Genomic DNA, 26,393 nt, shown 5'->3' on the forward strand with positions numbered 1-26,393 from the left:
AAGAAATAACTCACCTTGCTGTCCATCTTGCATAGTTACAATAAATGGCTGGCCAATGCCTCCAGTAGGGATTGAAGTTTGGATATTACCCAGAGGGACTCCATCAGTTACTATGGTGATGACCCTCTGGCCTCCAGTCCCCATTACTTGCTGGATTGATGAGTCAATGGAATTTCCCTCTATAATTTCCTCTGAATTGGCTAGAGATGACAAAAGCAAATTTAAAATTTTAGCTTTTTTAAAAAATAGGAGTATAGCAATTTCAACCTCCTTGAACCTGACAACATTCAGGGAGAGGAAAATTCCAAAAAAAAAAAAGTGAGATTCAACAGTTCGCAAAAGGTTTTCTGAACAATGCTAAGTCAGAGGAGAAAAGAAAATAGAGAATGCATTAGAACAGTATTTGATAAAATGTGTTCATTGAGGTATTAGTAACTTTCACTAAAGATGGGTTCTATGTATAAATATGTTTTCAAAATTCTGGTTTAAATATGCTTAAACTTTTTGTTTTGTAGGAGTATCAGAGACTTCAGTAGGCTAATAAACATTGTGATTCTCCAGCAGGGTGTGATTCTCCAACAGGGTATAAGATACTCTGTTTCGGCTGGGCCTGGTGGCTCATGCCTATAATCCCAGCACTTTGGGAGGCCAAGATGGGCGAATCACTTGAGGCCAGGAGTTAGAGACCAGCCTGGCCAACATGGCAAAACCCTGTCTCTACTAAAAGTACAAAAATTAGTCAGGTATGGTGGCATGTGCCTGTAGTCCCAGCTACTTTGGAGGCTGAGGCACGAGAATCTCTTGAGCCTGGGAGGTGGAGGATGCAGTGAGCCGAGATGGAGCCACTGCACTCCAGCCTGGGCAACAGAGCGAGACTCTGTCTCAAAAAACAAACAAAAAACCAGATATGCTGTTTCCCCAACATATTTGATATTGGAACTCTTTTTTTTTAGGAAGTATCTTGAAAGTCTAAAATGGCTGGGCATGGTGGCTCACGCCTGCAATCCCAGCACTTTGGGAGGCCGAGGTAGGCAGATCACCTGAGGTCAGGGGTTCGAGACCAGCCTGGCCAACATGGTGAAACCCTATCTCTACTAAAAATACAAAAATTAGCTGGGCATAGTGGTAGGCACCTGTAATCCCAGTTACCTGGGAGGCTGAGGCAGGAGAATTGCTTGAACCCGGGAGGTGGAGGTTGCAGTGAGCCAAGATACTGAGATAGTGCCATTGCACTCCAGCCTGGGTGACAAGAGCGAGATTCCGTCTCAAAAAAAAAAAAAAAAAAAAAAAAAAAAGGTCTAAAATAACCATAAATCAGAGTAAATGGGATATTTAATAGTGAATTAACAGAATAATACGTGAAGTAGTCAAAATATTGAAGTCTGATAGACAAAAATGTTAGGTGGCTTTTCTCATCTGATATCAAGAATAATAGCTGGCTGGGTATGGTGGCTCATGTTCATAATCCCAGCACTTTGGGAGGCCAAGGCAGGAGGATTGCTTGAGGCTGTGAGTTGAAGACTAGCCTGAGCAGTGAGACCACCTCCCGCCAAATTTGAAAAATTAACTGAGCGTGGTGGCATGCACCTTCAGTCCTTGCTACTCAGGAGGCTGACGTGGGAGGATCACTTGAACCTAGAAGTTCAAGCTGCGGTGAACTCTGATTGTGCCACTGCACTCTAGCCTGGGTGACAGAATAACAGAATAAGATCCTGTCTCTATCAAAAGAAACCCCAAACATATATATAAAATAGCCAACACTTATGTGCCAGGTACCATTCTATGAGTGTTACGTGTATTATGCTGAATCGAGATTTTCAGTTTGATTAGTCAATATCCCAATAAACTAAGCACTATTAGAGGAAACAGTTCCTACCACTATGGAATTTCTCTATGTAAAGCGTCACAGAGCCAGGGGTGGTGGCTCACACTTGTAATCCCAGCACTTTCGGAGGCCGAGGTGGGCAGATCACCAAGGTCAGTAGTTTGAGACCAGCCTGGCCAACATGGCAAAACCCCGTCTCTACAAAAAATACACAAATTAGCTGAGCGTGGTCATGGGCACCTGTAATCCCAGCTACTTGGGAGGCTGAGGCAGGAGAATTGCTTGAACCCCGGAGGCAGAGATTGCAGTAAGCCGAGATCATGCCACTGCACCCCAGCCTGGGTGACAGAATGAGACTCTGAAAGAAAGAAAGAGAGAAAGAGAGAGAGAGAGAGAGAGAGAGAGAGACAGAGACAGAGACAGAGAGAAAGAAAGAGAAAGAAAGAAAGAAGAAAGAAAGAAAGAAAGAAGAGAGAGAGAAGAGAGAAAGAAAGAAAAGAAAGAAAGAAAGAAGCGGCTCCGCCTGTAATCCCAGCACTTTGGGAGGCCGAGGCGGGCAGATCACGAGGTCAGGAGATCGAGACCATCCTGGCTAATACGGTGAAACCCTGTCTCTACTAAAAATAGGAAAAAATAGCCGGGTAAGGTGGCAGGCACCTGTAGTCCCAGCTACTCGGGAGGCTGAGGCAGAAGAATGGCGTGAACCCGGGAGACGGAGCTTGCAGTGAGCAGAGATGGCGCCACTGCACTCCAGCCTGGGTGACAGAGCGAGACTCCGTCTCAAAAAAAAAAAAAGAAAGGAAGGAAGGAAGGAAGAAAGAAAGAAAAAAGGAAGGAAGGAAGGAAGGAAGGAAGGAAGGAAGGAAGGAAGGAAGGAAGGAAGGAAGGAAAAGAAAAGAAAGAGTGAGTCACAGATAGAACTTTGCAGTAATAAGTGGGGTATCAACCATCCACATGAAACACATCTAGGTAGTTCAATGGAAACAAAGGATTCCCACCTCTTAGAAACAAAGAACAGTTAAATATTAAAGTTGAAAGGTCCTGGATAGATAACCTAATCCAAGTATCATGCCAAAGATGAGGAAACTAGAACCTGGAGAAGCGATTTATCCAAGATCAAAGAGCAAACCAAAAGAATAGCAAGGACAAGTTTAATACACTGCTTTTCCCTTTGCTATGTGGTTCCCTCATATAAATCTGAGTAGAGATCTTTATGATTATACCCATTCAGAAAAATAGGATTGGAATTGGAAGAACGTTCTTACCACCCAAATGTCATGGCAGAAAGAAATCAGAACATTCTGCTTTCATATATGATGGAGCAGATGGCCAGAGGGTTCTAGAAAGATTTCTAAATGTCTACTGAGCCCTACCTGTGACTATATGCCCCTACCTATATGAAGCCTTAAGTCTTTCCCTGACAGACGACTAGCTCTGGCTAAATGACTTGAAAACTATTTTGTTTTAAATATCAAAAAGGCAATACATACCCTATATTTGCCCAACTCCTTTGGAAATGCCAAAATAACATCTCCAATGAAAATAAAAGCAAGCCATGAAGTACAAAGGATATGACAATGAAAAAGGTACCAGTCTCATGTATTTTGATACTTTAATATAAGATATCTGGGCTGCTATTTTGAATCATTCTATGATAGCATCAGTCAAAACATAACATAGAGTATCTCCAAAAAAATCTGCTAATATGAGAATAGACATTTCAATGTGAAGTAACTAGAGTCAGGGAAAACAAACTTCAAACTGTAAAAACACCAAGGAGTAATTTAGTCATTCTCTCATATTATTCAGCTGTCTGATTATATCACCTGGCAATTTTTCTTTCTGATGTTCAATGATGCTACATCCCTTTTCCTTAGCTGCCTCTAATTAAATGCAATTCTTTAATAATATTTCATGCAAATTAAATCTGCTGGAGACTGAAAAACAAAAGAAAAAGTGGTGATTCACCCAGCAGCCTATCCCTTACCTACCTGTGGTTCTGTGTGAGTTGGAGAGGGGGACAGATGCCTCAGCAAGAGCTGCAAGGGTAGCCAGCACTGAGGTGGTAGAATTTGAAAACTGTACTATTGAGGTATGGGGGTCACCTATTTCAGTAAGAAAGACAAATGAAGTCCAATGTATAGGAAAACTTGAGGCAAATTAAAAACAGCTTATTAAATCAAAACCTCAGCTCTTCACTCTAACGTCCTCAATCTTGTTCTCTAACTCAAACTGATATAAGCCAATTATATCAGTGTTAAAATTCTTTTAAGGTTTAAAAAGTTTTTCCTTTAAAGTGGACTAAATTAGTATACTTGGAGGGCCAGGCATGCTTCACGCCTATAATCCTAGCACTCTGGGAGGCCAAGGCAGGTGGATCACGAGGTCAGGAGATCGAGACCATCCTGGCTAACACGGTGAAACTCCGTCTCTACTAAAAATACAAAAAATTAGCTGGGCGTGGTGGTGGGCGCCTGCAGTCCCAGCCACTTGGGAGGCTGAGGCAGGAGAATGGCATGAACCTGGGAGGCGGAGCTTGCAGTGAGCCGAGATCGCACCACTGCACTTCAGCTTGGGCGACAGAGCAAGAGTCCATCTCAATAAATAAATAAATAATAAATAAATAAAGTTTCATATATTGAATGTCAAAGGGTAGTACAATAGATTAATGCTAAAAACACTAAATGCTAAAAATACTTTAGTTATGTCAAGATATACTTTTATTTTTTATTTATTTTTTGAGATGGAGTCTTGCTCTGTCTCCCAGGCTAGAGTGCAGTGGCACGGTCTCTGCCCATTGCAACCTCCAACTCCCAGATTCAAGCGCTTCTCCTATCTCAGCCTCCTGAGTAGCTGGGATTACAGGCGTGCACCACCATGCCCAGCTAAATTTTTGTACTTTTAGTAGAGACAGGATCTCACCATGTTGCTGGTCTTGAACTCCTGATTTCAGGTGATCTGCCTGCCTCAGCCTCCCGAAGTGCTGGGATTACAGGTATGAGCCACTGTGTCCGGCCAAGATGTACTTTTAGAAAGACTTTGTTCATAACCTTCTCTTACATCTATGTGCTATTCTCATAGCTAAGTTGTAAGAGGGAAGCGCACTAGATCTGGCAACAGACATGCCTAACTTTATGAACCAAAAGTATTACTCTAACTGGAGATATTTCCTTGTTGGGGAAAAAAAGTATTACTTGGCCGGGCGCGGTGGCTCAAGCCTGTAATCCCAGGCACTTTGGGAGGCTGAGACGGGCGGATCACGAGGTCAGGAGATCGAGACCATCCTGGCTAACACGGTGAAACCCCGTCTCTACTAAAAAATACAAAAAAACTAGCCGGGCGAGGTGGCGGGCGCCTGTAGTCCCAGCTACTCGGGAGGTTGAGGCAGGAGAATAGTGTGAACCCGGGAGGCGGAGCTTGCAGTGAGCTGAGATCCGGCCACTGCATTCCAGCCTGGGCGACAGAGCGAGACTCTGTTTCAAAAAAAAAAAAAAAAGTATTACTTAACAGTATTATAAAATGAATTATATTTTCCTATTTCTTTCCCTATAATTTCAGAGATACCTATTATGCCAGTTACAAATGTATTGCCTCTCAGTTCCAAATCTACCCTTCTTTGTCCTGCCTGGTGATGCTGGGGCTGGACCCTATAAACATTTCTTGTCAGCTGGCATGACATTAAGCTTTGTTAGTATAGAAGAAGTGGCTGCACCCACTATTGGCTATTCCTGTATTTTTTTTTTTTTTTTTTTTGAGACAGAGTTTTGTTCTTGTTGCCCAGACTGGAGTGCAATGGCACGATCTCAGCTCACTGCAACTTCTGTCTCCCGGGTTCAAGCCATTCTCCTGCCTCAGCCTCCCAAGTAGCTGGGACTACAGATGCGTGCCACCATGCCCAGCTAATTTTTGTATTTTTAGTAAGACGGGGTTTCACCATGTTAGCCAGGCTGGTCTGGAACGCCTGACCTCAAGTGATCTGCCCACCTCGGCCTCCCAAAGTGCTGGGATTACAGGCATGAGCCAGCACACCAAGCAATATATTTTCTTTTTAAATGTACTCTTAATTTTTTTTTTTTTTTCAAGACAAAGTCTGGCATTATTGCCCAGGCTGGAGTGCAGTGATACAATCTTGGCTCACTGCAACCTCTGCCTCCCAGGCCCAAGCTGTCCTCCCACCTCAGCCTTCCAAGTAGCTGGGACTACAGTTGTGCATCACCATGCCTGGCTAATTTTTTTTTTTTTTTTTTTGTATTTTTTGTACAGACCAGCTTTCACCATGCTGCCCAGGATGCTCTCGAACTCGTGAGTTCAAGCTATCTGCCTGCCTCAGTCTCCCAAAGTGCTGGGATTATAGGCATGAGTCACCGTGCCCAGCCTACTCTTACTTTTTGTTTTCCCATTACCTATGCTTAAATATTATTTCCAGTTTTTCTTCTTTCAAGAAGTCAGGGCCAGCTGCAGTGGCTCACGCCTGTAATCCCAGCACTTTGGGAGGCCAAGGCGGGCAGATCACCTGAGGTCAGGAGTTTGAGACCAGCCTGGTCAACATGGTTAAACCCTGTCTCTACTACAAAATGCAAAAAAAAAAATAGCTGGGTGTGGTGGCGGCGCACCAGGAGGCTGAGGCAGAGGTTGCAGTGAGCTGAGATTGTGCTACTGCACTCCAGGCTGGGTGACAGAATGAGACTCTGTCTAAAAAAAAAAAAAAAAAAAGTCAGTTATCAGACCAGGCAGGGTGGCTCACAACTGTAGTCCCTGCACTTTGGGAGACCGAGGTAGGAGAATTGCTTGAGCCCAGTACTTTGAGACCAGCCTGGGCAACACAGCAAGACCTCATCTCTATTATTGTCATTTTTTTAATTAAAAGAAAAAAAGAAATTAGTTATCTGCAAAATACTTAAGGAAACTCCTATTTAACATTCTTGTTTTTTTTTTTCTTTTTCTTTTTCTTTTTAATTATACTTTAAGTTCTAGGGTACATGTGCACAATGTGCAGGTTTGTTACATAGATATACATGTGCCATGGTGGTGTGCTGCACCCATTAACTTGTCATTTACAATAGGTATTTCTCTTAATGCCATCCCTCCTCCCTCCCCCAAACCCACGACAGGCCCTAGTGTGTGATGTTCCCTGCCCTGTGGCCAAGTGTTCTTATATAATATTCTTTAAAGAGAATCCTTCTACAGAGCAGAGGATCCTTTCTGATGTGATTTGGTAATCTAACTAGTTTATACATTTAAACTTCAGTAGATTTTCCTTAAAAAGATAAATTACTTGCATAGTAAGTAATTCATCTTCAAGCTGCAAACCATTTTTTTTTTCAAGACAGTCTTACTCTGTTGCCCAGGCTGGAGTGCAGTAGCGCGATCTCAGCTCACTGCAACTTCCGCCTCTCAGATTCAAGCGATTCTCCTGCCTCAACCTCCTGAGTAACTGGGATTACAGGCTTCTGCCACCACGCTTGGCTAATTTTTTTTGTATTTTCAGTAGAGACAGGGTTGCATCACACGGGCCAGGCTGGTCTCGAACTCCTGACCTTAAGTGATCCACCTGCCTCAGTCTCCCAAAGTGTTGGGATTACAGGAGTGAGTCACCATGCCAGCCTTAGAAACCATTTTCTTTTGTTATTTTAAGATTTTGTTTTATTTAGTTTTGTTATTTTCTTTTGTTATTTTTATTATTTAAGTCTCGCTCTATCATCCAGGCTGAAGTGCAATGGCATGATCTTGGCTCACTGCAAACTTCGCCTCCCGGGTTCAAGCAGTTCACTGCCTCAGCCTCCCCAGTAGCTGGGGACTACAAGTGTGTGCCACCACGCCTGGTTAATTTTTGTATTTTTAGTAGAGACTGAGTTTCACCATCGTGGCCAGGCTGGTCTTGAACTCCTGACCTCATGATCCGCCCGCCTCAGCTTCCCAAAGTGCTGGGATGACAGACGTGAGCCACCACGCCCGGCCCAGAAACCATTTTAATTAAAGCTTTAGGATGATTACTATGGGAGTGGGGATGGGGATGGAGTTAGTGAGGATATCCCAATGTTACTCTTTTTTCTTTCCCTCTACACATACTCAGTGGAACAATTTTATCCTAATGCTCTCATAAAATACCCAGGGAACCAAATGGTCTAAGTAGTATACCATGCTTGACCTCCAGAAGTACCCTATGTGTATCAAATTACTCTATACTACAGCCTATTCTCAAATTTTCCTTCTTGGCTGGGTGCGGTGGCTCAAGCCTGTAATCCCAGCACTTTGGGAGGCCGAGATGGGAGGATCACGAGGTCAGCAGATCAAGACCATCCTGGCTAACCCGGTGAAACCCCGTCTCTACTAAAAAATACAAAAAAATAGCCAGGTGAGGTGGCGAGCGCCTGTAGTCCCGCTACTCGGGAGGCTGAGGCAGGAGAATGGCATAAACCCGGGAGGCAGAGCTTGCAGTGAGCTGAGATCCCGCCACTGCACTCCAGGCTGGGCCACAGAGCGAGACTCCGTCTCAAAGAAAAAAAAAAATGTTCCTTCTTAGCCTATTCCCAAATTTTCCTTTGTAGTTCATGCTTTTCTCATCACTCAACATTTCATACCAAATACTGATATAAGAACTCACAGGCCAGGCGCGGTGGCTCACGCCTGTAATCCCAGCACTTTGGGAGGCCAAGGCAGGCGGATCACGAGGTCAGGAGTTCCAGACCAGCCTGGCTAACATGGTGAAACCCCGTCTCTACTAAAAATACAAAAAATGAGCTGGGCGTGGTGGTGGGTGCCTGTAGTCGCAGCTACTCTGGAGGCTGAGGCAGGAGAATGGTGTGAACCCGGGAGGCAGAGCTTACAGTGAGCCGAGATGGAGCCACTGCACTCCAGCCTGGGCAACAGAGCAAGACTCCATCTCAACAACAACAACAACAAAAAAAACCTCACAAATCCTCCTCTAAAATGAAACAAAGGACAAGCAATTTTTTTTTTTTTTTTTGGGATGGAGTTTCACTCTTCTTACCCAGGCTGGAGTGCAATGATGCAATCTCAGCTCACCGCAACCTCTACCTCCCAGGTTCAAGCAATTCTCCTGCCTCAGCCTCTCTTAGTAGGTGGGATTACAGGCATGAGCCACCATACCTGGGTAATTTTGTATTTTTAGTAGAGACAGGGTTTCTCCACATTGGTCAGGCTGGTCTTGAACTTCTGACCTCAGGTGATCCACCGCGTGAGCCATCACACCCGCCACAATTTAAAAAAAAATTTTTTTGGCTGGGTGCGGTGGCTCAAGCCTGTAATCCCAGCACTTTGGGAGGCCGAGACGGGCGGATCACGAGGTCAGGAGATTGAGACCATCCTGGCTAACACGGTGAAACCCCGTCTCTACTAAAAATACAAAAACTAGCCGGGCGAGGTGGCAGGCGCCTGTAGTCCCAGCTACTCGGGAGGCTGAGGCAGGAGAATGGCGTAAACCCGGGAGGCGGAGCTTGCAGTGAGCTGAGATCTGGCCACTGCACTCCAGTCGGGGCGACAGAGCGAGACTCCGCCTCAAAAAAAAAAAAAAATTTTTTTTTTTTAGAAAAGGCTGCTTTTATTTTATCACAGAAAAAAAAAATTACAAAGCTCCTATAATTAAAAGTTCAAGTAGGCCAAGCATCAGATAGGCCACCCAGCTAATGGTAAATTGGTAAATACCTAGGTAGAACTGCTTCATGAGAAAAGCATTTTATCCTTTTTTTTTTTTTTTTTTTTTTTTTGAGACAGAGTCTTGCTCTGTCACCTAGGCTGGAGTACAGTGGCTCAATCTTGGCTTACTGCAATCTCTGCCTCCGGGGATCAAGCGATTCTCCTGCCTCAGCCTCCCGAGTAGTGGGGATTACAGGTGCCCACCAGCACGCCCGGCTAATTTTTGTATTTTCAGTAGAGATGGGGTTTCTCCATGTTAGCCAGGCTGCTCTTGAACTTCTGACCTCAGGTGATCCACCCGCCTCGGCCACCCAAAGTACTGGGATTGCAGGTGTGAGCCACCAGGCCCAGCCGCATTATAAGCACACGATGATTCCAATCTGAGGGTGCTCTTCCTTTTACTCAAACAGAACAACTCAACCAATTACACCTCAATAGCAAAATTAAGAAAGAACACTTATGAAAAATCAGGTTTAGGGCTGGGCGCAGTGGCTCACGCCTGTAATCCCAGCACTTTGGGAGGCCAAGGTTGGTGGATCACCTGAGGTTAGGGGTTTGAGACAGGCCTGGGCAACATGGTGAAACTCCGTCTCTAATAAAAATTCAAAAAAATTACCCAGGCATGGTGGCACGTGCCTGTAGTCCCAGGTACTTGGGAGGCTAACTCACAATAATTGTTTGAACCTGGGCAGCCGAAGTTGCAGTGAGCTGAGATCACACCACTGCACTCCATCCTGAATGACACAGCAAAACTCCGTCTCAATTGAAAAAAAAAAAAAAATCAGGTAGAGTATTCTGACATATACAGTTGAAACTGAAAACCAATAGTGCAAATTGTTTCCTTAGACTTATTCTAGTGAATCATAGGAAAATAAAGTACTTCATTGTTCAAAAATCTTTATTTTTCTTTCTTTTTTTTTTTTTTTTTGAGGCAGAGTCTCGCTCTGTCATCAGGCTGGAGCACAGTGGCGTATCTCAGCTCACTGCAACCTCCGCCTCCTGGTTCAAGCAATTCCCCTGCCTCAGTAGTCCCAAGTAGCTGGGTGTACAGGCGCATGCCACCACGCCCACCTAATTTTTGTATTGAGACAGGGTTTCACCATGTTGGCCAGGATGGTCTCGATTTCTTGACCTTGCGATCTGCCTGCCTCAGCCTCCCAAAGTGCTGGGATTACAGGCGTGAGCCAGTGCGCCTGGACTTTTTTTTTTTTTTGAGATGGAGTTTTGCTCTTGTTGCCCAGGCTGGAGTGCGATGGCATGATCTCAGCTCACTATAACCCCCATCTCCTGGGTTCAAGCGATTCTCCTGCCTCAGCCTCCTGAGTAGCTGGGATTATAGGCATGTGCCACCACACCCTGCTAATTCTGTATTTTTTAGTGGAGATGGGGTTTCTCCATGTTAGTAGGCTGGTCTTGAACTCCTGACTTCAGGTGATCCCAACTTCAGCTGATTTTTTTAAAGGATTTAAAAAAAAGATTTATATAGAGATATACATATGTATTACATATTTATGTATTTTATATATTTATATAAAGAATTAACTGAAAGTATCATAGGATTATCATTTTAGTAGGTATTTAGTAGGTGGCATGCCCCATCACGCCCGGCTAATTTTTGTATTCTCTTTTTTTGAGACGGAGTTTCGCTCTGTCGCCCAGGCTGGAGTGCAGTGGCCGGATCTCAGCTCACTGCAAGCTCCGCCTCCCGGGTTTACGCCATTCTCCTGCCTCAGCCTCCCGAGTAGCTGGGACTACAGGCGCCCACCACCTCGCCCGGCTAGTTTTTTTTTGTATTTTTTAGTAGAGACAGGGTTTCACCGTGTTAGCCAGGATGGTCTCGATCTCCTGACCTCGTGATCCGCCCGTCTCGGCCTCCCAAAGTGCTGGGATTACAGGCTTGAGCCACCGCGCCCGGCCAATTTTTGTATTCTTAGTAGAGATAGGGTTTCACCATGTTGCCCAGGCTGGTCTCGAACTCCTGAGCTCAGGCAATCCGCCCACCTAGGCCTCCTAGAGTGCTAGGATTATAGCCGTAAGCCACTGCGCCCGGCCTTTAGTAGGTATTTTTGATGCCAAAATCTGGATTGCAGTTTGTTTTCAAATTTTCCATTCATGGCCAGGCATGATGGGTCATGCCTGTGATCCTAGCACTTTGGGAAGCCAAGGCAGAACAATTGCTTGAGTTCAGGAATTCAAGACAAACCTGCGCAACATGACGAAACCGTCTCTTAGCGAGGCATGGTGGTACAAGCCTATAGTCCCAGCTACTTGGGAGGCTGAGGCAGGAGGCTCACTTGAGTCTGGGAGGTAGAGGTTACAGTGAGCCAAGATCATGCCAGTGCGCTGCAGCCTGGGGGACAGAGTGAGACCCTGTCTCAAAAAAAACAAAAATTTCTATTTATTACTAAGGATATCAGTCATCATCAGTGCCACCACCAAACTGCAGGGATTTGGGAAGGCAGAGTAATGTAAACATTAATCAGGATAAAGTTATAAAGATGAATTTCCTGTTTCTGCACAATCATGAGATGCATTCCAAATTAAATATAAATAGGTCGGGTGTGGTGGCTCATGCTTGTAATCCCAGCACTTTGGGAGGCCAAGGTGGGGTGGATCGCTTGACATCAGGAGTTGAAGACCAGCCTGGCCAGCACAACCCTCGTAAATCCTGATCTAAAGAGTTTACTTATATAAACTTCTGAATAAGTAACAAGCGTTTCACTGATATGCCTTTTTCTTTCCAAAATCTACAGCATCCATGCACATTTTACTTCATTTAATATTGGGTTTTATGTTGAGGAGAAGGAAGCAATTAAGATTTTTTAACGCCGGGCGTGGTGGCTCACACCTGCAATCCCAGCACTTTGCAGCACTTTGGGAGGTGGAGGCAGGCGAATCGCTTGAACTCGGGAGGCGGAGGTTGCAGTAAGCCGAGATCAGGCCATTGCACTCCATTGCACAATGGCGCAATCTTGGCTCACTGCAACCTCCACCTCCCGGGTTCAAGCGATTCGCCTGCCTCAGCTTCCCGAGTAGCTGGGAGCAACAGCAAGACTCCATCTTAGGAAAAAAGAAAAAAAAAAAAAAAAAAGCTGGGCATGGGCCTGTAATCCCAGCTACTCAGGAGGCTAAGGCATGAGAATCACTTGAACCCTGCAAGTGGAGGTTGGAGGTTGCAGTGAGCCGAGACTGAGCCACTGCACTCCAGTCTGGGTGACAGAGTGAGACTCTGTCTCAAACAAAAACAAAAAAATCTTTTTAAAAATCTAAATCTAAAAAACAAAATCTTAAAAAAAGTCTAAGGCTTTAAAATTTATTTTTAATTGGGGCAGCCTGCATTCTATACACTAGAATGAAAGCTCCTTCAGTTATTAAAAGTATTATTGGATGATGGGAAACAAGAAGCCCACTCGCCACTTCAGAAAAGAATATCCTTTAAAGCAGTTGACTAATACTTATAAGACCTGAATTTGTCTTATAAATGTTCTCCTTTCCTTTATCTGCACCAATTAAGCATTGGGTAGACTAATCAGCTAAAGAGGGATAGCTAGGTAGAACTGCTTTATAAGATGATATTGGGGCAGTCAGCTCTATTATATGATAGTTTAGGAATTTCAATTTGCAGTTATCCACATAAAGAGGAAAGAAAGTCGAGTAGGTCTGCCAAAAGCTACATGACAAACATGATATTGGCACATGGGAATCAAAGCAAAGAATCTCTATCCAAAATATGCTTTGCTTATCATTCCAGATCTGGGTCCGCAGAATTTCATTAGTTAGACTAAAGACCAACTCAACTGGGCGCAGTGGTTCATGCCTGTAATCCCAGCACTTTGGGTGGCCGAGGTGGGTGGTTCACAAGGTCAGGAGTTTGAGACCAGCCTGGCCAACATGGTGAAACCTCATCTCTACTAAAAATACAAAAATTCGCCAGGTGTGGTGGTGGGTGCCTGTCGTCCTAGCTACTCGGGAGGCTAAGGCAGGAGAATCATTTTAATCTGGGAGGTGGAGGTTGCAGTGAGTCAAGATCGCACCACTGCACTACAGCCTGGGCGACAGAGCGAGACTCCGTCTCAAAAAAAGAAAAAAAAAAAAAGACCAACTCTAGCTCTTTTCACATGTTCATGAGCATATAACTTTATTGGCTACAAAATAATTTTGGACTGTAAACTAGTTGTTTTGGCCAGGCACGGTGGCTCATGCCTGTAATCCTAGCACTTTGTGAGGCCGAGAGAGGTGGATCACAAGGTCAGGAGTTCGAGACCAGCCTGGCCAATATGGTGAAACCCCGTCTCTACTACGAATACAAAAATTAGCTGGGTATGGTGGTAGGCGCCTGTAGTCCCAGTTACTCAGGAGGCTGAGGCAGAAGAATTGCTTGAACCCAGGAGGTGGAGGTTGTAGTGAGCCGAGATTGGGCTATTGCACTCCAGCCTGGGCGACAGAGTGAGACTCTGTCTCAAAAAAAAAGTTGTTTTACTCAGTGTGACTGAACCAATATGAATCCAAAAGATCGTGAATGTTCTGATTACATGTATATATAAATTTAATGTAAAGTTTTTGTATCATCCAGGTGAATGCAAAATTATTTTAAATAACTGTTGATAGGCTATAAAATGAAGATCACTATTGCCCCCTGGTGGGCATGTTGGGGTCAAACTTTGCTAAGAAATTATGTTTTCATTTAATAGCTATTATTGAAATCCTAGTATCAAATGGACCTTCAAATACAAATTCTCAAACTCTCACAACAACCTCATAAAGTAGATATTATTATATCCCAATGTTACTGATAAGTAAACAAGGCACAGAAAAGTACGAAGTTTTCCTAGGGTCAAGCAGCTAGTCAACCAGTAATTATTTGAGCACAATTCTGATTCCAAAATTCCGTGTATATCACATACATTGTTTCTTCTCTTTTAACCACACTACCTCTCAATATCAATAGCTTAGTCAAGATCTTTCCTTTGACATTATACAAACTTAACTGAGGATACTGTTATTTCAAATAAAAGAAACAGAAAAAGAAACCAATAGCCAATTGGAAAATTTATTTAAATGAGAACACAAGTTATTTCATTGTAAAACAAATATCTGTAAGAGGAGATGCTGACTGAAAGGCCGGGGGCGGTGGCTCATGCCTGTAATCCCAGCACTTTGGGAAGCTGAAGCGGGTAGATCACGAGGTTAGGAGATCGAGACTATCCTGGCTAACACGGTGAAACCCTGTCTCTAGTAAAAATATAAAAATTAGCCGGGCGTGGTGGCACGCGCCTGTAGGACCAGCTACTCAGGAGGCTGAGGCAGGAGAATCACTTGAACCCGAGAGGCAGAGGTTGAAGTAAGCCAAGATTATGCCACTGCATTCCAGCCTGGGACACAGAGCTAGACTCTGCCTTGGAGGAAGAAAAAAAGGAGATGCTAAAAATAAACTCATTCATTCTTATTTAGATAGATGGTTTTTTTTTTTTTTTTTTTTTTTTTTTTTTTTTTTTTTTTTTTTGAGACGGAGTCTCGCTCTGTCGCCCAGGCTGGAGTGCAGTGGCCGGATCTCAGCTCACTGCAAGCTCCGCCTCCCGGGTCCACGCCATTCTCCTGCCTCAGCCTCCCGAGTAGCTGGGACTACAGGCGCCGCCATCTCGCCCGGCTAATTTTTTGTATTTTTTAAGTGGAGACGGGGTTTCACTGTGTTAGCCAGGATGGTCTCGACCTCCTGACCTTGTGATCCGCCCGCCTCGGCCTCCCAAAGTGCTGGGATTACAGGCTTGAGCCACCGCGCCCGGCCTAGATAGATGGTTTTGTTGAAAACATACAGGTTTGTTTTTTTGTTTGTTTTTTTGAGATGAAATTTCACTCTTGTTGCCCAGGCTGGAGTGCAATGGCGCGATCTTGGCTCACCGCAACCTCCTCCTCCCCAGGTTCAAGCGATTCTCCTGCCTCAGCCTCCCAAGTAGCTGGGATTACAGGCACCCACCACCACATCCGGCTAATTTTTGTGTATTTAGTAGAGATGGGCTTCCATCATGTTGACCAGGATGGTCTTAAACTTCTGATCTCAGGTGATCCACCCGCCTCGGCCTCCCAAAGTGCTGGGACTACAGGCAAAAGGCACCATGCCGAGTCAAAAACATACAGGTTTCAAAAGATCAACAACAAATAGTTTTATCTGCTATTTTCTTTTTATATATGCACTCAAGAACAAATCCAGACTCTTATACTTTATTCAGATAATCACATTTACCTCTTTTATATCAGTACTCCAAAAGCCACTTATGTTTATTCTGCTTTGTTACTGCTTTAAACTATTAATGTTTATTTCCCTTATCAGTATCATGTCAAGGCAACTTCATATTTTCATTTTTGGTCTAGGCATAACCCTTCAATAGATTAATCTGTAGAATATTTTCCTTTATTTTTAGAGACAGGGTCTTGCTGTGTCACCCAGGCCAGAGTGCAGTGGCACAATCATAACTCACAGTAAGTCCAACTCCTGAGCTCACGAGATCCTCCCATGTCAGCCTCCTGAGTAGCTGGGATTACAGGTATGCATCACCATGCCCACCTAATTTATTTTTAGTAGAGGATGGGGTTTCTCTATGTTGCCCAGACCAGGGTGGCCTCAAGCAATCTTCCCACCTTGGCCTCCCAAAGCATTGGGATTACAGATATGAGCCACTGTGCCCAAGCCAGAATATTCTACTTTTAACACAATAAGTATTCCTTTGTAACCCTATGTATGATTTTTGCCTTCCCCAGAAAGAATAAGTACCTTAGCTTTAAAATCTATTACAAATCTTCTGCTTTGGCAATATTTTAATTACAGAGTATTAGAAAGGGTATCCATTCATCTCTTGGAAAACCTAGGGTTTTGTTCATTTTTGAGTCTAAAATAAATTTCATGTTATCAGAACATTACCTGAGGTTGTTTTGGTGTTGGCTGAAGAAACAAGGCTTGCGAGGTTAACAACCTCTCCCGATGTGAAGATGAATGGAGCAGCCATAGTCACAGGGTCAGTCACAGGGTTGGCTCTCTCTGGATTAACATTCACCTGATTCTGCATTGCTTCCTACCAAACAAGGCAGGATATTTCAGTCAGAACACTTATTAGCTTTTCTTTTCTTTCTTTCTTTCTTTCTTTTTTTTTTTTTTTTGAGACAGCCTCACTCTGTTGACCAGGCTGGAGTGCAGTGGCATGATCTCGGCTCACTGCAACCTCCGCTTCCTGGGTTCAGACAATTCTAATGCCTCAGCCTCCCAAGCAGCTGGGATTACAGGCACGTGCCACTACGCCCAGCTAATTTTTTGTATTTTTAGTAGATACGGGGTTTTGCCATGTTGCCCAAGTTGGTCTAGAACTCCTGGGCTCAGGCAAATCACCCGCCTTGGCCTCCTAAAGTGGTAGGATTACAGGCATGAGCCACCATGCCCAGCCCAAGAACACTTATTAGCTTTAGTTACACAGTTACTGAACAGCATATTCCACTCCCACCCTAATGCTCTATCAATCATAACTAGTTTCCATATACAATCTCCCACCAGAGATCAGAGTTCTCATTAAGACTACCTTTTTTTTCAGACCAGGCCAACATAGTTGTTAGGTTGCTTTCCAAAGCTTGTTTCTACTTCAGGAAAGCAAAGGTGTATTATTTGCAAAAAATTCTAGACAATTCATTTAACCTCTGTGAATCTTGTTTTTTTCATTTGAAAAATGAGGGAGTCAGGCCAGGTGCTGTGGCTCATGCCTGTAATCTCACCACTTTGGGAGGCTGAGGCGGGTGGATCACTTGAGGTCAGGAGTTTGAGACCAGCCTGGCCAACATGGTGAAACCCTGTCTCTACTAAATACAAAAGTGTCAGCTGGGCGTGGTGGCGGGTGCTTGTAATCCCAGCTACTCGGGAGGCTGAGGCAGGAGAATTGCTTGAACCCAGGAGGCCGAGACTGCAGTGAGCCAAAATAGCGTCATTATACTCCAGCCTGGGTGACACAGTGAGACTCCGTCTCAAAAAAAGAAAAAAGAAAGGCCGGGCACGGTGGCTCAAGCCTGTAATCCCAGCACTTTGGGAGGCTGAGGCGGGCGGATCACAAGATCAGGAGATCGAGACCATCCTGGCCTACACGGTGAAACCCTGTCTCTACTAAAAAATACAAAAAACTAGCCGGGCAAGGTGGCGGGCGCCTGTAGTCCCAGCTACTCGGGAGGCTGAGGCAGGAGAATGGCGTGAACCCGGGAGGTGGAGCTTGCAGTGAGCTGAGATCCAGCCACTGCACTCCAGCCTGGGCGACAGAGCAAGACTCCGTCTCAAAAAAAAAAAAAAAAAGAAAGAAAAATGAGGGAGTTGATCTGAATAGTCTAAAAAGTAATTTCCAGCTGGGCGCGGTGGCTCACGCCTGTAATCCCAGCACTTTGGGAGTCCGAAGCGGGTGGATCACAAGGTCAGGAGAGCGAGACCATCCTGGCTAAAACTCACATCACTGCACTCCAGCCTGGGCAACAGAGTGAGACTCAATCTCAAAAATAAAAAAATAAAAATAAAAAATAAAAAGTAATTTCCAGCACTAATATTTTGTGATTATCTACAAGTCAGTGTGCTAGCAAGAGATTCCTGCAGAGTATCTACAGAGAACAATATTCTCTAGAGTTTTATCCAACTACTTGTTCCATTCTGCCACTGAAGAAATTCCTAAGAGAATATATAACAAGCAAATAAGTGCCAGATTTTAAAGTCTCGCTCCATATGCTGTACTTTTGCTTCCAGGGATATCTGTTCAATTATGGTGAAAAGTAGGTTATCTTTAATTTATTACTTTCAGAAGCAATTTTCTGCAAACATAATCACTACTTTAAAAAGTCCAGTTATGAAAGGGCTCTAAACAAAGAATTGAAAGTTGAAGGGGCTAACCAGTCTATAGACCACCTGTCAGTTAGAAAAAAAAAAATACTGAAAATGCAGCAGAAATGGCTTGCTTGCTTGCTTTCTCTCTCTTTCTTTCCCTTTTTTTTTTTTTTTTTTTTTTGGAGACGGAGTCCTGCTCTGTCACCCAGGCTGGAGTGCAGTGATGCAACCTCCACCTCCACGGTTCCTGCCTCAGCCTCCCAAGTAGCTGGGACTACAGGCGCACATTGCCACGCCCGGCTAATTTCTTTGTATTTTAGTAGAGACAGGGTTTCACCGAGTTGCCCAGGCTGGCCTTGAACTCCTGAGCTCAGGCAATCCACCCTCCTTGGCCTCCCAAAGTGTTAGGATTATAGGTATGAGCCACCGTGCCCAGCCAGAAATGACTATTTTTCATATATAATTAGCCCCTTGACTAAGAGCTTCAATTGAAACAGGTTATCCATTCTTTGGATATTGTCAAATTCCTTCTTGGTTTTTTTTTTTTTTTTGAGACAGAGTCTGGCTCTGTCACCCAGGCTGGAGTGCAGTGGCCGGATCTCAGCTCACTGCAAGCTCCGCCTTCCGGGTTTACGCCATTCTCCTGCCTCAGCCTCCCAAGTAGCTGGGACTACAGGCGCCCACCACCTCGCCCGGCTAGTTTTTTGTATTTTTTAGTAGAGACGGGGTTTCACCGGTGGTGTTAGCCAGGATGGTCTCAATCTTCTGACCTAGTGATCCGCCCGTCTCGGCCTCCCAAAGTGCTGGGATTACAGGCTTGAGCCACCGTGCCCGGCCCCTTCTTGGTTTTTTTTGAGAGTCTCACTCTGTCTCCCAGGCTTGAGTACAATGGCATGATCTCAGCTCACTACAACCTCCACCTCCCAAGTTCAACCTCCTGCCTCCGTCTCCCAAGTAGCTGGGATTACAGGCACCCACCACCAAACCAGCTAATTTTTGTATTTTTAGTAAAGATGAGGTTTCACCATGTTGGCCAGACTGGGCTTGAACTCCTGACCTCAGGTGATTCACCCGCCTCAGCCTCCCAAAGTGCTAGGATTTCAGGTGTGAGCTACCGTGCCTGGCCTAAATTCCTTCTTGAATTTGCCCTTTTCCTTTATCCTCCACTAGGACATGAAGTGCTCACAGCATGATAAAATTAAAGATAGGAAATAAAATATTATAATATTACATGATAAACAGACATCTAGTAAGTGCTATGGGAGCACACAGGAGGGAAGAGTAGTACTACTACATGGTGAAATAGTAGCACTTCCTTGGTTCAATTTCTCATTGGCCCTTGCCTGGCCTAATAAAAGTCACCATATAGTTATTTAGCATTAAGTGTCTCTCTCATCTGTGTGTCACATCATTTTTAAAACAAATTTAATCATATCAATCCTCTATTTAAAAACTTCTATCCAAATCCATCACTCACATAACAGTTCAAACTCCTTCACATGCTGTAAAGCATCCCTACATTCAGAATCCAGCCTAACTTTCAAGCTTAGCATCTGCCACTCCCAAACTCTGCTTCCTTTGCCCATTCTCTCATCACTCAACTACTTTTTCTTGAACATTCCATGTTCTTTCACACCTCTGTGTCTTTGATTTGCTCTTATTCTAGCCTAGAATATAGTTTTCTCACTTCTCTGCCTACTTCAATATTCCGTTCAAAACCTACTATTCCCTCCTTTGTGCTCCCATAGCACTTACTAGATATCTATTTATCATGCAATTTTTTTTTTTTTTTTTTTTTTTTTTTTTTGAGACGGAGTCTCGCTCTGTCGCCCAGGCTGGAGTGCAGTGGCCGGATCTCAGCTCACTGCAAGCTCCGCCTCCTGGGTTTACGCCATTCTGCGTCAGCCTCCCGAGTAGCTGGGACTACAGACGCCCGCCACCTCGCCCGGCTAGTTTTTTGTATTTTTTAGTAGAGACGGGGTTTCACCGTGTTAGCCAGGATGGTCTCGATCTCCTGACCTCATGATCCGCCCGTCTCGGCCTCCCAAAGTGCTGGGATTACAGGCTTGAGCCACCGCGCCCGGCCTATCATGCAATATTATAATATTTTATTTCCTGTCTTTTATCATGCTTTGAACACTTCATGTCATATTAATTTTTTTTTTTTTTGAGATGGAATCCTGCTTGTCGCCCAGGCTCGAATGCAGTGGCGTGATCTTGGCTCACTGCAACCTCTGCCTCCCAGGTTCAAGCAATTCTCCTGCTTCGGCCTCCCAAGTAGCTGGGATTACAGGCACATACCACCATGCCCGGCTAATTTGTTTTGCATTTTTAGTAGAAACGGGGTTTCGCCATATTGGCCAGGCTGGTCTCGAACTCCTGACCTCAGGTGATCCATCTGCCTCGGCCTCCCAAAGTGCTGGGATTACAGGCATGAGCAACCACGCCTGGCCCATGTCCTGTTAATTTTTATATCCCCTGTCCTATTGTTCCCTGATATACAGTGCTGGCTTAAGAAATTAATGGGCAGGCTGGGCGCAGTTGCTCATGCCTGTAATCCCAGCACTTTGGGAGGCCGAGGCAGGCGGATCACCTGAGGTCAGGAGTTCCAGACCAGCCTGGCCAACATGGTGAAACCCATCTCTACAAAAATACAAAAATCAGCTGGGCATGATGGCAGGTGCCTGTAATCCCAGCTACTCGGGAGGCTGAGGAGGAAGAATCACTTGAATCCGAGCAGTGAGCCGAGATCGTGTCATTGCACTCCAGCCTGGGCGACAAAGTGAGACTCCATCTCGGAGTGGGGGGTGGGAAACAGAAATTAATGGGACACAGCCAGGCGCAGTATCCCGTTAATGTATATAATATATATAGGTTATGTTTATGCTATATATATAATATATATGATATATATAGTGACACTGAGTCACAAGATTGAGACATATTAGAAATGCTATTTTAATAAGATAGGGAAAATTCAGTTTTGATTCAACTCCCACAAAAAAATCCTTAACTTCAATTGACATATACTCTGGAGAGTATAAAAAGAACCACACCTGGAGGATGACCAAAATCTCAGCATTATTTTTCTCCAGAGCTATGTCAAAGGCAGATTTATCAAATTTGCTGAAAGCATGGACATCAGCTCCATATTTGATAAGTAACTCTACAACATCTCGATGGTGGCGCTCTGTGGCCCAATGCAAAGCTGTCATCTTCAGCATGTCCTTGGCATTCACATCTGCACCATTCTGTCACAGAAAAGCATTTTTTTCAACAAACAGTGGTTATAGGAGCACAGGTGCAACATCCCATCATCAAATACAGAGGATTCCCATAGATATTATGTACTCAAATCTAGATCACATTTAAGGAATATCAAAGGGAAAAACATTTCTCAAATTCTCCTAAATGCTGACAGACATAATACTTTCAACGAGTGGGTCCTCTAAGGACATCATTGGGAAATTAAACAGATGGAAGACAAAGAGGGAAGGAACAGATTTTTGTTGCATTTATTAATAGAGAGCCAAGTGCCTGAATAAATAGGCATAAGTGCAGAGAATACCTTCAGAAAGGGAAAGAAGAAAAATCAGTAAGTCTGTTTAGCCTTGAAAAAATTAGAAAAGCTGGAACTCAGGAGTTCAAGATGAGCTTGGGGAATATGGTGAAAAAACATGCCTCTACAAAAAATTCAAAACATTAGCCGGGAGTGGTAGTACGTGCCTGTAGTCCCAGCTAAAGGGGAGGGTGAAGTGGGTGAATCTCTTGAGCCTGAGCGGTGGAGGCTGCAGTGAGCCGAAATCATACCACCGCATTCCAGCCTGGGTGACAGAGTGAGACCCCTGTCTCCAAAAAAAAAAAAAAAAAAAAAAAAAAGACCAATAATAATAATAATAATAATAATAATAATAAATCGGAAAACTAGGCTGGGAGCAATGGCTCACGCCTATAATCTCAGCACTTTGGAAGGTTGAGGATGGAAGGATCACTTGAGGCCAGGAGTCTGAGACCAGCCTGGTCAACATAGTGAGACCTCATCTGTAATTTTTTTTTTTAAATATGATTTTTAAAAAATGGTCGGGTGCGGTGGCTCATGCCTATAATCCCAGCACTTTGGGAGGCCGAGGCGGGCAGATCACAAGGTCAAAGGATGGAGACCATCCTGGCCAACATGGTGAAACTCCATCTCTACTAAAAATACAAAAATTGGCCGGGCGCGGTGGCTCATGCCTGTAATCCCAGCACTTTGGGAGGCCATGGCGGGCGGATCACAAGGTCAGGAGATCCAGACCACGGTGAAACCCCGTCTCTGCTAAAAATACAAAAAATTAGCTGGGCGCGGTTGCGGGCGCCTGTAGTCCCAGCTACTCGGGAGGCTGAGGCAAGAGAATGGCGGGAACCCGGGAGGCGGAGCTTGCAGTGAGCCGAGATCGCGCCACTGCCCTCCAGCCAGGGAGACAGCGCGAGACTCCGTCTCAAAAAAAAAAAAAAAAAATTAGCTGGGCATGGTGGAGCACGCCTGTAGTCCCAGCTACTTGGGAGGCTGAGGCAGGAGAATCACTTGCACCTGGGAGGCAGAGGCTGCAGTGAGCTAGTATTGCGCCACTGCACTCCAGCCTGGCAACAGAGTGAGACTCCGTCTCAAAAAAAAAAAAAAAGAAAAAAAAGAAAAAAAAATTTAAAAAACTGAGCCGGGCGCGGTGGCTCAAGCCTGTAATCCCAGCACTTTGGGAGGCTGAGACGGGCGGATCACGAGGTCAGGAGATCAAGACCATCCTGGCTAACATGGTGAAACCCCGTCTCTACTTCCTGGCTAACATGGTGAAACCCCGTCTCTACTAAAAATACAAAAAACTAGCCGGGCGACCTGGCGGGCGCCTGTAGTCCCAGCTACTCGGGAGGCTGAGGCAGGAGAATGGCGTGAACCCGGGAGGCGGAGCTTGCAGTGAGCTGAGATCCGGCCACTGCACTCCAGCCTGGGCGACAGAGCAAGACTCCGTCTCAAAAAAAAAAAAAAAAAAAAAAAAAAAAATTTAAAAAACTGGCTAAGCACAGTAACCCCACACCTGTAATCCCAGTGTTGGGAGGCTGAGGTAGGAGAATTGTTTGAGGCCAGGAGTTCACGGCCAGCCTGGGCTGGGCAATACGAGATCCTATTCTCTACAAAAAATAAAAACAAAAATAAAATAGCTGGGCGTGGTGCTGGATGCCTATAGTCCTCCTAGCTACTTGGGAGGCTGAGGCAGTAGGATTGCTTGAACCCAGGTGTTGAAAGCTACAGTGAGCCATGATCATGGCACTGCTCTCCAGCCAGTGCAAAAGAGTGAAACCCTGTCTCAAATTTAAAAAATTGTTTTAGGGCCAGGCACGGTGGCTCACACCTATAATTCCCGCACTTTGGGAGTCTGAGGCAGGCAGATCACAAGGTCAGGAGTTTGAGACCAGCCTGGCCAACAGAGTGAAACCCTGTCTCTACTAAAAATACAAAAAAAAATATCTGAGCATGGTGGCAGGCACCTGTAATCCCAGCTACTTTGGAGGCTGAGGTAGGAGAATCTCTTGAACTCAGGAGTCGGAGGTTACAATGAGCCAAGATTGCGCCACTGCACTCCAGCCTGGCGACAGTGTGAGACTTGATCTCTTTTTTTGTTTTTTTTGAGACGAAGTCTTGCTCTTGTCCCCCAGGCTGGAGTGCGATGGTGTGATCTTGGCTCACTGCAACCTCCGCCTCCTGGGTTCAAGCAATTCTCTTGCCTCAGTCTCCTGAGTAGCTGGGATTACAGGCGCCTGCCACCACGCCTGGCTAATTTTTGTATTTTTAGTAGAGATGGGGTTTCACCATGTTGGCCAGGCTGGTCTCGAACTCCTGACCTCAGATGATCCGCCTGCCTTGGCCTCCTAAAGTGCTGGGATTACAGGAGTGAGCCACTGCGCCTGGCCAAGAGTTCATCTCAAAAAAAAAAAAAAAAAAAAAAATTGGTTTAATAAATTAGAAAATAGGCATGGTGGCTCACGTCAGGAGGTCAGGAGTTTGAGACCAGCCTGGGCAACAAGGTGAAACCCTGTCTCTACTAAAAATAGAAAAATTGGCTGGGCATAGTGGCGGGCACCTGTAATCCCAGCTACTTGGGAGCCTGAGGCAGGAGAATCACTTCAACCCGGGAGGCAGAGGTTGTGGTGAGCAGAGATCGTGCCACTGCACTCCAGTCTAAGCAACAAGAGCAAGACTCCATCTCAAAAACAAAACAAAACAAAATGAATAAATAAATAAGAAAACAGACTCCTCATAGACATGAAGGCTCTTTTTTTTTTTTTTTTTTGAGACAGATTCTTGTTCTGTCATCCAGACTGGAGTGCAGTGGCGCAATCTTGGCTCACCACACCTCCACCTCCTGGGTTCAAGTGATTCTCTTGCCTCAGCTTCCTGAGTAGCTGGAATTACAGTCACGCGCCACCATGTCCTGCTAAATTTTTTTGTTTTTTTTTAGTAGCAATGGGGTTTCACCATGTTGGTCTGGCCAGTCTCAAACTCCTGACCTTGTGATCCACTCGTCTCAGCCTCCCAAAGTGCTGGGATTACACGCACCTGGCCTGCCATGAAGACTCTTGCAGATGCAACTTAATGCTATTAACTGTCCTAAACTTAATCCTTCCCAAGTCATTTCCTAGTACCCATTTAAGAAAACAGGAAAGTGGATGTCTTTTTTACAACATAACCTTGCCACTATTCTTGCTTTACCCGAACGAGCAGTTCCACGATGTGTGCATGTCCATCTGCAGCAGCCATGTGCAAGGGGGTCCTGTCTACTTTAGTCCGGGCATCCCTGCTAACACCTGCTCGAAGGAGTACTTCTGCTGTGGAATAATGACCATACTGAGCTGCAAGGTGGAGGGGTGATGTTCCAAGCTGTGGAAAAAATAATACTCATTGAATAATCACTGTGTGCAGAGTCCTAGATCATTACTGGAGAGATACAAATGAACAAAGTATGGTTCTTGTCCTTCAAGAGAGAATCTGGTTGGGCAGATAAAACTGAAAAAATGGTTAAAATTACAAATTAAAGGCCAGGGGCCGGGTGCACTGGCTCACACCTGTAATCCCAGCACTTTAGGAGGCCAAGGTGGGCCGATCACCTGAGGTCAGGAGTTCAAGACCCGCCTGGCCAACATGGTGAAACCCCATCTCTACTAAAAAATACAAAAAAAAGTTAGCCAGGCATGGTGGTGGGCACCTGTAACCCCAGCTACTCAGGAGGCTGAGGCAGGGAGAATTGCTTCGAACCTGGGAGGCAGAGGTTGCAGTGACCTGAGATTGTGCCACTGCACTCCAGCCTGGGCGACAGAGGGAAACTACATCTCAAAAAAAAAAAAAAAAAAAAAATTAACATGCTAATGGACAAATAAATAGACCACCAATTGATTAAGTGCTAAGTATAATGGCTTTATGTCAGGTGGATTTATCAAGTAAGGTTCCCTAAAGGACGTGATTTTACGCAGCGTTTAGAAGGTTAAAAAAAATAAAAAGGCTGGGCGCGGTGGCTCAAGCCTGTAATCCCAGCACTTCGGGAGGCCGAGACGGGCGGATCACGAGGTCAGGAGATCAAGACCATCCTGGCCAACATGGTGAAACCCCGTCTCTACTAAAAATACAAAAAACTAGCCGGGCGACCTGGCGGGCGCCTGTAGTCCCAGCTACTCGGGAGGCTGAGGCAGGAGAATGGCGTAAACCCGGGAGGCAGAGCTTGCAGTGAGCTGAGATCCGGCCACTGCAGTCCAGCCAGGGCGACAGAGCGAGACTCCGTCTCAAAAAAAAAAAAAAAAAAAAGAGTTATCTATCATCATCCACTTTGGCCAGAGATCTATTCCCTTCTTTTTGTTATGCTCTTTATTTTAAGCCTGTTTAGTTTATTCTTTGCTTTTTCATATTTTCAGCCTCTCTGCCTGACTGAATTTAATTCACATTGTTCTTTCCAGGTCTATTTATAGAAATGCTAATATCATGGGTTTCCTTTTCTTTCTTTCTGTGAAGTGCTAAGAATCTGTTGGCCTCTCAATCACTCCAGAATAGAGGTC

The 26,393-nt window shown here is 44.9% G+C and overlaps 1 protein-coding gene across 10 annotated transcripts in view; it reads right to left on the reverse strand.

Annotated features, from left to right (window-relative positions):
• Window positions 1–26,393, reverse strand: part of GABPB2 (GA binding protein transcription factor subunit beta 2) — a 71,101-nt gene that overhangs the window by 25,424 nt on the left and 19,284 nt on the right. For 7 of the 10 annotated variants that reach the window (XM_030936283.1, XM_030936278.1, XM_030936277.1 and 4 more), the window contains 4 exons: window positions 25,060–25,227; window positions 21,374–21,568; window positions 16,398–16,548; window positions 15–200 (listed from right to left, as the gene is read on the reverse strand). In XM_030936283.1, coding sequence (XP_030792143.1) covers window positions 15–200; window positions 16,398–16,548; window positions 21,374–21,568; window positions 25,060–25,227 — 700 coding nt within the window. Of the gene's footprint in view, window positions 1–14; window positions 201–3,816; window positions 3,931–16,397; window positions 16,549–21,373; window positions 21,569–25,059; window positions 25,228–26,393 lie in introns of all 10 variants that reach the window. The other 3 variants (XM_030936286.1, XM_030936285.1, XM_030936284.1) reach the window with 3 other exon arrangements.

This window comes from Rhinopithecus roxellana, chromosome 8, assembly GCF_007565055.1.
Source record: "Rhinopithecus roxellana isolate Shanxi Qingling chromosome 8, ASM756505v1, whole genome shotgun sequence".
Taxonomy (NCBI): Eukaryota; Metazoa; Chordata; class Mammalia; order Primates; family Cercopithecidae; genus Rhinopithecus; species Rhinopithecus roxellana.